At 40.5% G+C, this 11229-nt stretch overlaps 1 protein-coding gene and 1 non-coding gene across 2 annotated transcripts; one reads left to right on the forward strand and one right to left on the reverse strand.

Annotated features, from left to right (window-relative positions):
- Positions 1-1128, forward strand: LOC144990472 (fibroblast growth factor-binding protein 2-like). The gene is made up of 2 exons (XM_078943956.1): positions 1-807; positions 947-1128. Exon 1 carries the CDS (start codon positions 101-103, stop codon positions 782-784), a length of 684 nt encoding a protein of 227 aa, XP_078800082.1. The 5' UTR covers positions 1-100; the 3' UTR covers positions 785-807; positions 947-1128.
- A 1878-nt stretch (positions 1129-3006) lies between these two features.
- Positions 3007-4747, reverse strand: LOC101159322 (uncharacterized). The gene is made up of 2 exons (XR_908974.4): positions 4182-4747; positions 3007-4048 (listed from the first exon to the last, which is right to left on the reverse strand). It is a non-coding gene; the product is annotated as an uncharacterized LOC101159322 (transcript).
- Positions 4748-11229: the final 6482 nt, after the last annotated feature.

The raw sequence follows: 11229 nt of genomic DNA on the forward strand, positions 1-11229 counted from the left end.
GCCCCACGTGTGCTTTTTGCCCTTTTACATCTTAACCCTTGTGCTCACACGGATACGGCTTTTCCTTCTTGGACCACAGAAGTCCACATCCAACTTTGCAATGGGAGCGAGGGTGAGAGTTTTGCTGCTACTTCTCGGAGCAACTGCTTATGTGTCAATTGCTCAAACTAACAACAATGGCAAGCAGCAGCCGCGCAGCCTCTGGGATGAGCCCATCCGATTCAGCACAAAGACTAAAGACTCGTGCACCATGGTTGTATCTGCAGCAGGGAACTACACTCGCCTGCGCGTGTCCTGCAGAAATCCGAGCCAGGCAACAGGACGGTCCTACTACTGTGACTTCCAAGGCAAACCCAGCCTGTGCCGTCCCTACAGCACCAACCCTCGCCATTACTTCACCCAGATGATGTGGGAGCTGAGGAAGATGAAGCATGCCTGCCAGGGAGCCAAACTTTACCGACCACATATGTGCAGGAACTACCCAGATGAGGCTCAAATGACCTTCTTGACCTCCTGGCCCAAGACTAGCCCTCCCAAGCAGGCAAAGCCTGTTCAGGACCTGCCAGCTCAGACAAAACCCATTGATACTCCAAAACCCATGAAGCCGAATAAACCCAAACCAGGCAGGAGCCCCCAGAACAAGAGAACCACCCCTAAAACTTTGATGACCACCACTTTGGCCACAGAGCAGCCAGACTCCATGGCATCCCACCTTGCCTCTGAGTACTGCTGGAAGAGTCTCCAAGGAATCTGTGCCTACTTCATCAACTGGTTCCAAAGCTAAGATTGTGCTGCAGATGCCTCCAGGTGGGTGAAAGAAAGACATGATAAAGCTAAGGTGTACACTGGAGCTAAAAACTGTGTGTGTATATGTATGTATATATATATATATATATATTTATAAATTTACAGATGATTGAGTTTTTTACTGTTGTTGTTGTTTTAGGCTGGACTGATCAACAATCCACTCTTCTATCTGACTTCTCTGGTTCTGTGTGAGGACATAACTCCTGCATTAAAAAAGAGAGGGACTCACAGAGAAAACATTGTATGTTTCCATTTAAAAGCCATGTATGAATTCAAATGTATTCCCAAACAAATTAACATAATAAAGTTGTTTTGATCTTCTTTAGTGTTTTGTTTTGTTTGATTATCCGAAAAAGTGTGTTAAAAAGAGACTCTGCTCCAATGATCACCATGCATAAAAGTTTATGTCTGCTGCCTGGCTGAGGAAGTCGTTACTTTGCAGACACATAAGGTGTCTGAGTGGAGCTAAACGCTTCTTTATGTGAGCTGATGACTTGAGTCTTAGGAGGTGCTGTGCAGAAACAGAGGAGGTTTGTGTGGAGGCTGTAGATGATTGGAAATGCATGTGGTCGAAGCTACACACTCACTTACCCCCTACCCCCACCCCAAAAAGTACACACTGAACCCACACAGATTCACAGTGAATGTCATACAGGACAGTTCTGTACTTGTTTCCCCAAAACTCCTTTTTTCCCCCAAGAAAGAGTTAAATGCGTCAATTAGTGGCATGGAAATTCACTAATCAAAATTTATCAGTTTAACCTAAATAATGTCTGATTTTCTAAATGACAGTAAGATTAAAGAACACAATGAAATAAAATAAAATAAAAACTGAAAAAATATGTTAACTTCAAATGTATTTCTTTTTTTATTAATGTTTACTCTTATTCTGTCAGTAAACATTTTATTTTGAAAAAGTCATGGAATGTTGCATTTTTCCTTAGAAACCAAAAAAATGTATCAAGAAAAGTGATGAGGTACTTTCAGAAACTCAGAAACAACTTGATATGCATTATTCCAGTAAACCACAGGATGGAGCTGTTGAGTTTAGAAAAAAATCAATCAAGTCACTTTATTGTGAATTCCTCAGAAAACTTCTACGTTGTTGGCAATGTATTAACATTATTTCTGAGAATTACAGCCTTTGTTTACGTTAAAAACAGTCTGAAACTACCTCTGTGAGTCTCCCATAGCTCAATAAAAAGCATCTGCTCTGGGAGCAATTAAAGACAAATACACAAACAAACTGAACAATATTTCATACATGTTTCCAGAAATAAAAATTATGAGCACTAAATTAAAAAATTACTTAAAAATTGAGGTTTTGATTAAAAAAAAAGAAGATTAATCTCTGTGTTAAATGTGGCTTTCTAAAGGGGAGCAAAAGCACACACTGGGATACAGTCTGCAGTCAGAACATACAATCAATTGTTTATTGGTGCAGGTGCAGTTTAAATAGGTAGTGACATGGCATGACCACAGGGAACACACCTGAGAAGAATTCTCAATAATTGGGAGCACACCCATTGGACAATCAACCTGTTAACACTCTGCTAAATTCTAGATCAGTCGCTGCCAGATCCAAAAATATCCCAAATGTCTTTATAATATTGACATGGGCCTCTGTGATCACTGTGTGGCTTCTTCGTTATCAACTTTTGTTTTCATGAAAATTAAAATTCACTCCCAATGATTAAAAAAACAACAACAACCAATCAACAACATGACGTATGCTCTAACACACATCATCAAGGTCAAATGATGTCACCAATGGCTTTATAAAGTCATTGTAAACACCGACAAGTATAGCTATTGTCCGGAAAATTCTATAGTCTTTGGAAAGAAAAAAAAAGAAAAATGAACTCTACCAGAGTGACTTTACAATCACTTTGCCGGTCCCAAGACCGAATAAAGGAGTAGGGTTAACTCTATAACTATAGGAAAAACTATCCTCAACAGAATAACAATCATTGTTTTTCTCAACGAACCTGAATTGGATTCACTGGCAGGAACCAGCAAAATGGTGAACCCGACCCAGGTGCAGACTGCCATTGGTGACATCATTTGGGCATTGATGTTGTGTGTTAGACTAGTGGTTCTCAAACTTTCTTCAGTGATGAACCCCCTAAGAAATATGTTTTTAGTCAAGTACCCCCTGACATGGGCAAAACATTTTTGGAAGAAAAAGGAGGTACAGTGCTGTAAAGTCAGATTTATTCAAGCCAAACAACAGTGAACCAGACCAAAAGATTCATATGGCAAACATTGCATGTACAAACAAAAAAGAAAAACAGAAGACGTTGACCACCAGAAGGCATAAAACCAGTCAAAACTCAAATGTGGAAAAATGCTGTTAATAATAAATAAAATAAGAAATATACATGAATAACAAAAATCGTATTTAATCGTATCGTATCGTGAGGTACCCAGTGATTCCCAGCCCTAATGCAAACGGTAGCAGCTGCTCCAAAGCTTTCCGTCCCAGCTCAGGGTGCTCCTGCCTCACACACAGCCAAAACTGTGTGAGAGTGGATGCACCAAACTTCATCTGCAGGCCCACGGTCAGATGCTACTTCCATCAGTTTTTCCTGATGAGTGACAGTGAAGCTTGCTTCTGTTTGCTTCAGACAAGAGAAATGGGTTTCTCACCCAATCCAGCTGCACAGATTTCTCATCAATGTCAGTAAAGTAGGAGTGAAAACCACTGAGCAAGTTAGCCAAATGTCCCACTGTGACTAACTTCACCGGAGCTGTCGCCACATCCTCATTTGAGAGAAACACATCCAACTGAGGAAAGCAGGTGAAATCCTCCTGATCACGTGCCCTTTTCCACATCTCTGCTTTCTTCAGGAAACCCCCCACCTTGTCATACAGGTTCAGGATGCTGGTGTCCTTGCCCTGCAGGGACATGTTCAGTTCATCCAGTTTCCTGAATATATCTGCCAGATAGCAAAGCTTTGCAAGCTCCCGTATTTTCACAGAGGCTGCGGAACAAACGTGCATTAAGTGGCCTTGACTTGATAAAGTTTAGAACTTTAATGCTGTCGTTCAAAACATCGTGATACACAGGGCTCATTTTCTTGGACGCCAGCACTGCCCTGTGTATCACACACAGTGCGTCCACTTGATGTCGGGATTTTCTTTTTTAATGATCCGTGCTATGAGGCCTTTCGCGCTGCCCGTCATTGATGCAGCCGCATCTGTGCAGACGCTGCTGCAGGATTTCCAGCTGATAGCGTTTCTGGTGAAAAACATGTTAACGACATTAAAATGTTCTCCCCGGTTGTTCGCCCCTCCATTTCTTCTTTGCAGAATAGAATGTGTTCACAGTCAATGTATCTTACAAATGCAACAAGTTGCGAATGTCCACTCACATCTGTGTTTTCATCCAGCTGCAGTGAAAATGAGTCGCCAAGTTTCCCCCACAACTTGTTCGATAATGTCTGTGCCCATGATATCTATTCTGCAGCAAACGGTGTCATTATTAGACAGAGGCACATTTTTTAATGTGATCATTACAAAAATCGTTAATCATTTAATTGTGGCTTGGGATGACTTGAAATCAGAAAGTTTTCTCCTGAAGAACTCTGGTGCCTTACCAACGTGACATCCATGTTTTGTGGTGAGATGCCGCTGGAGGAGCGCTAGCTTCATGCTAGCGTTGGCTAACTTCTGCCGGCAAAAAAAACCCCACAGTGCCTGGGGTGGGTCAGAGCTCGTGGACGTAAATCCCTTTAAAACATATTCTTCCATGTACTTTCTGGCCTTCGTCGCCACTTGTTTTGTTTTCTTTTTCATTTGTCCATCTGTACTTTCAGCAGCATGGCTGCTGTGCCTTAACCACGTCTCCATAGTTACAGTGTTATGGTAACGACGTGTCGTTGATGAGTGCGTGACGTCAGTGGGTCAAACTAACTTGGTGGGGGGGGGGCGGTTTTATTTCAAAGGATATTGAAACTAAATACTGACTGTAAAATACTGTGCATGAACACATATTTATATTTTATCGAACTTTTTACTAGATATTATTTTCAAGACTTATTATTAGGATGAGCCTACTGATTTAGATAGATATTTTGAAAAGCTTCACGTACCCCCTGCAGTACCTCCACGTACAACCATTTGAGAATGGTCCAACTGGCCTTTACATGAGTACATCATGTTGCATAGCAACATGATGTACTCATGTAATCGCAACAAAGCCTTTCTCTTGATGTAATGACATCATTTGACACCATATGATGGCTTTATGATGTCATTGTAAAAACTGATATATAGAGGTACTTTTTACATTTGAAAATACGTTTAGAGACACTAGTTTCACTCACATTTGAGTCTTGAAGCATTTTTGAAAGCCATGTTTCAACTACTAGAAACAAATCAGAACTTGAAAAAGGACAGTGTGAAATCTCAAGATGGTGCCAAAGTCAAACAAAAAGGCACCAAAAGGAGAATCTCTGAGGACAGACAAGAATTTGTAACACCAGCAAAGAAAATAAGGGAACTTGAGATTCCTTCTCAAAAAGATGAATCTGCACGCTCAAAACCTGTTGGTAGCAGAAAGAGAAAGGCATCTGATACGGAACAACTACCAACCAAAAGAAAGAAAGAAATCACAGAAGAAGAAGACCCAAAGCTTGAGTTTAAGGCCAAATATGTGGAGCTGAATCCACTTGGTAAAGGTGGTTGTGGATCTGTGTTTAATGGCTATCGTAAATCAGACAAGTTAGTGGTGGCCATCAAGCACATCCCAAATGATTATATTTACTGCACACATTTTGATGAAAGTGGACGAGAGTTATCTGTAGAAGTTGCTGTAATGTTAAAACTACAGTCTGGAACATCAAATTCAGCCGGCAGCAAAGCACCTATCACCTTGCTAGACTGGTATGTGCTGCCACATGAACTGATTTTGGTGTTAGAGAGACCAATGCCAGCATCAGATCTTCACTCCTACATTGAAAGGCGTGGAGGTTCATTAAAAGAAAGTGAAGCCAAGATTATCCTCAAACAACTGGTAGAGGCAGCCATTCACCTTCAGGATGAAAAGATTTTCCACAGAGACATCAAACTGGAAAATATCTTGATAGAGATGTGTTCAGGCGCCCCACGAGTTCGTATCATTGACTTTGGACTCAGCTGCTTCACAGAGACGAATTCAACTCATAAAACCTTCTGTGGCACTGATCGTTACGTCCCTCCAGAATGGCTGTCTCAGTATAAATACAGCGCTGGACCCACAACAGTGTGGCAGCTGGGAATTGTCCTCTTTGAATGCCTCCACAACAAAAACTTCAGTACATCTAGTTATATGAAAAGACAGATAAAAATGGACAACAGACTTTCTAAAGACTGCAAAGATTTTTTGAAGCAGTGTTGTACCAGAGACCCAAAGGAGCGTCCTAGTCTGGAACAGATTCACCTTCACCCTTGGCTCAACTAAATCTTACAGTGAACATTTCAGCCAAGGGCCAGCCAGTTGTGTTCCAGCTACTATAAAGACAGATATGATTGGATAAGATTGACAAGAAAATCTACACCTTTGACTATGACTATGACTACTATGACTATGACTTTGAATACCTTTCACTATGATGTGAATTTAAAACACATCATAGTTTCCACTTTATTAGCTCCTCCATTGACAAGTGGGTTTTTCTCTGGGAACTTTGGTTTCATACACAAATTTTGTTAAAATAGTAGATGTACTTTAGTATCAGTAATAGATACCCTTAAAATTAAACTAGTGAAAATAGAGTAAAACAACAGTAATATTGTCTATACAAAATAAACATTATAAATCAAACAAAACAATATTGATGTAGAAAATTTCATAGTCAGTTGTGTTCCAGCTACTATAAATCTACTATATAAACACAGATATGATTGGATAAGATTGACAAGACAATCTATACCTTTGAGGGAAAAGAGGCTGTTCCAACAGCATAACAAGAAGCCAGACATGGTGCAATGTCCTTTAATATTTGTAACAGATATTGTCTGTACTATATTAACATTATAACTCAAATGAAACAATATTGGTGTAGAAAATATCATTGTTTTTAGTTTATTAGCTCTTCCACTGACAAGTGGGTTTTTCTATAGGCACCACGGTTTCAGACACAAATTCAGTTAAAATAGTAGATGTACTTTAGTATCAGTAATAGATACCCTTAAAATTAGACTAGTGAAAGTAGAGTAAAACAACAGTAATATTGTCTATACAAAATAAACAGTATCATCAAACAAAACAACAATGATGTAGAAAATTTCATAGTTTCTAGTTTATGAGCTCCTCTATTGACAAGAGGGTTTTTCTCTATGTACTTTGGTTTCCCACATTAATTTTCTTCAAATAGTAGATGTACTTTATTATTAGTAATAGAGAAACTAAAACTTAGAACAGTGAGTCAAATAGGACTTTTCTACTTAAGGAATGGAAAATGTGGCTGTTTTAGCAGCCTAACTAGAAGCCTGACATATCACAATGTAAAGGGTAGCATTAAATCAGCCTAGTAAATAAAGTAGTACATCATAAGGTCCAATACAGAAATCAAGTCATTATAGCAGCATAATAGTTAGCAGTCCACTGCACAATATACTTTAATTTTGCAGAATAGCTGCAGTTTTGACAAGTAGAGACAATAATAAAAATAAAGCAGCATAGAATTAAAATAGAAATAAAAAAATAATAAAATAGACGATAATATATTAAAAAAATAAAAAATGTTAAAAATCATAGTTTTTACTTGTGAGCTCTTTCAATTGGCCTGTGGGTTTCTCTCCGGGTACTCCGGCTTCCCACACAATTTCTGTCGTTTTTGGATTAAAAAAAAGTAACTCCGCCAGAGTGACTTTACAATCACTTTGCCGGTCCCAAGCCCGGATAAAGGAGGAGGGTTAACTTTACAACTGCAGGAAAAACTATCCTCAACAGAATAACAATGATTGTTTTTTCTCTACGAGTTCAGGCTGCTTTACTCACAGTTTTTTCCTTCAGCACATTGCTTCACTGTCATACAAGATTTATGTGTCAGACCCAAAAAAAACAAAAAAACAACTGTCACCTGCCTCAAAGCTAATTGCCCTGGAACTTTGATGTGGTACTTTGAGAGGATCATCCTTAGTCCCATTAAAACCCCTTCATGCCGTATATTTCTGATTTGCTTCACATCTTTTATTGCAAAACTTCATGGGTGGAGGAAAGACCATTGATCAGGGGAGCCTGGTTTGGCACCTTGGTGGGGATTCCGCAGTATCTGCTGAGATTGGGCGTTGGGGATGTATGCGGTGTGCTTGGGCGGGTGTAAGGCCTGGCCTTGGAAGAAGTCTTTTTTGGGAGCCGTCATCGGGCCCCATTTCGCGGACGTCTGTGCCTTTATTACCCGACAGAAATTTCCACATAAGGAAACATTTAACTCCACAACTTATCAAATAGTATGAGTGAGAAAAATAAAAGCAGAAATACATGTATCAGTTTAAGTTAAATTCTGAACATTAAATTGAATAATGGTCAATCTCCATTAAATGTAACTCTTAAATGATAACTTGTGGCCAGACTGTTTATCTTGTATCTACTTCCTTGGGAATACAAAATTTTATTAACAAACAATATCAAAGTAAGGAACAACATAAACGTTTGTAACTGTTCAACATCAAAGCTTAAGTTACGTAATCACTGAGCCACAAGGCCACACCTTATACAGGAGCTTGACGAGAAATGGATTGCAGCTGTAACTCTCACAGGAGAACTCGGAAGAGGGGAGGACATCCAGGAGAAGTCACAGCCTGCCAGACTAATCAAAACTGAATATCGGAGGCATCAAAACTATGAATGAACACATGAGGAATTATATACATACAATAAAGTGTGAAACAACTGAAAATATGTCATATTGTAGGTTCTTCAAAGTAGCCACCTTTTGACTTGATTACTGCTTTGCACACTCTTTGCATTCTCTTGATGGGATTCAAGAGGTAGTCACCTGAAATGGTCCCAGACGATGTTCCCAGTTCCCAGAGATGCTTAGCACTTGTTGGCCCTTTTGCCTTCACTCTGCGGTCCAACTCACCCCAAACAATCTCGATTGGGTTCAGGTCTGGTGACTGTGGAGACCAGGGGCCTCATTTATAAAACTTTGCGTAGGATTTGCATCAGAAGTGGCGTACGGATTAAACATAGGACGTGCGTACGCACAGAAATATTCGGATTTATGAAACCGTGCGCACGCACATCCTACGCATCTTTCCCTTAATAAATCACAACCGATTCTAAATGCAGCGCAGCTTTTGCGGCTTCATGACACGCCCATAGTTGCCCATAAATAGTCAGTGAAACACCCACGAATTAATATTCATGGTTTCAAAATCATGGCAAACACAGAGAGGAAATCAAAAAAACGTAACTTTACTCAATGTGAAGTAGAAGTTATCGTTGGCGATGTGGAAAAGAGGAGAAGAATGTTGTTTGGAGGGCACAGCATTACTAATGCCAAAAAGGCACGTGAGTGGCAAACGGCAGACGCCGTAATGCTGTAGCCTAACAACCTCGGACCGTGGCCGAAATAAAAAAGAAATGGTCGGACATCAAAGTCGAGGCATAAAAAATGTCTAGCGCTGCATCGCAAGGGTGTCTCTGCCACCGGGGGGGTGGCACTGGAGCGCCAGATGCACCGGGTGACACACGTGGTTCCTCCGAGTGCTCCTCTGTAACGCCGGGCCCAAAAGCCCGCAGAGGTCCAACAGGGCGGCTCGAGGAAGTCGGAACCGGCTCATAAGCCACTCGTCCTCGTTTGCCAGCAAGTCTTCTTGCTGTCCAAAGATGCGTTCACTCCAAATTCTTCCATTTGCCACATCTTCTAAGAGCGCAAGATCAGCCATTGTGTGTCATTACGCATTGTGATGGGGGATTTTATTTCCATCCATTTATTACATCTGACAAGCTACAGATGTCGGTAATAATCGACGTGGAAATGGGAAATTGTTCAGCGGAAATGTAATTTCTTGTTGCTTTGTGAATGGTTGAGACATACGCCATACATTGTTTTATCAAAAATAAAACAAACTAAAGGCATATGCATGAATACCATAATTCCATAGCTTATGAAGAAATGTTTTACTATGAAAACAACTTTCCCCAGTGGAAAATTAATGCATCTCTCTCTATCTATCCATCTGTCTGTCTGCACCTATATCTGCTCCGCCAGACGGACACACTGACAAGAATATCAGTTTTGTACATTATTTCGTTGTGTTAACTATATTATTTATGAGGATGAGGATGAGGAACACGCCAATATTGCAGAACATATTTCACTTTTCTTTTTGCAAATAAGTGTTTGCATTTCTGTTGTAATTTTCGTTTGATTTTTTTTTGTTTGTTTCACTGCTGATCGATCAAACGGGTGTTCGTGTAGGCTGTTAATTGTAAGACTTGCTTTGTGAAGTCTTCATGTTATTTATGAGAGGCAGTATTGTCATTTTCATTTTCACTTTCACTTGTTTCTTCCATCTGCTGACGGTGTCGCCGTTTCTCATTTCACCCGTTTTTGTGCGTACGCCTGGGTCAGGGCTTGCGTGAAGGACCGCACATTTTCCCGTCAAGTTTGCTTTTTATAAATATCAATTATTGCGTAGAGAGTAGCGTACGCCTTCTTTTGTGCGTACGCAACGTTTATAAATGAGGCCCCAGGTCATCTGGCGCAGACCCCCATCACTCTCCTTCTTGGTTAAGATAGCCCTTTCACAGCCTGGAGGTGTGTTTGGGGTCATTGTCCTGTTGAAAAATAAATCATGGTCCAACTAAACACAAACCGGATGAAATAGCATGCCGCTGCAAGATGCTGTGGTAGCCATGCTGGTTCAGTATGCCTTCAATTTTGAATTAATCCCCAACAGTGTCACCAGCAAAGGACCCCCACACCATCACACCTCCTCCTCCATGCTTCATGGTGGGAACCAGGCATATAGAGTCCATCCGTTCACCTTTTCTGTGTCGCATAAAGACACTATGGTTGGAACCAAAAATTAAATTTGGACTCATCAGACCAAAGCACAGATTTCCATTGGTCTAATGTCCATTCCTTGTGTTCTTTAGCCCAAACAAGTCTCTTCTGCTTGTTGTCTTTCTTTAGCAGTGGTTTCCTAGCAGATATTCTACCATGAAAGCCTGATTCACACAGTCTCCTTAGAACAGTTGTTGTAGAGATGTGTCTGCTGCTAGAACTCGGTGTGCCTTTGACCTGCTCTCTAATCTGAGCTGTTGTTAACCTGTGATTTCTGAGGCTGGTGACTCGGACGAATTTATCCTCGGCAGCAAAGGTGACTCTTGGTCTTTTATACCTGACAGGGCACACCTGTGGAGTGATAAATATTTCAGGTGACTACCTCTTGAAGCTCATCAAGAGAATGCAAAGAGTGTGC

Source organism: Oryzias latipes (assembly GCF_053564925.1).
Source record: "Oryzias latipes strain Hd-rR chromosome 1 unlocalized genomic scaffold, Olatipes_Hd-rR_3.1 chr1_Y".
Taxonomy (NCBI): Eukaryota; Metazoa; Chordata; class Actinopteri; order Beloniformes; family Adrianichthyidae; genus Oryzias; species Oryzias latipes.

Coding starts and splice junctions, on each gene's coding strand:
- LOC144990472 (XM_078943956.1), top strand. CDS start 101: ATGGGAGCGAGGGTGAGAGTTTTGCTGCTACTTCTCGGAGCAACTGCT.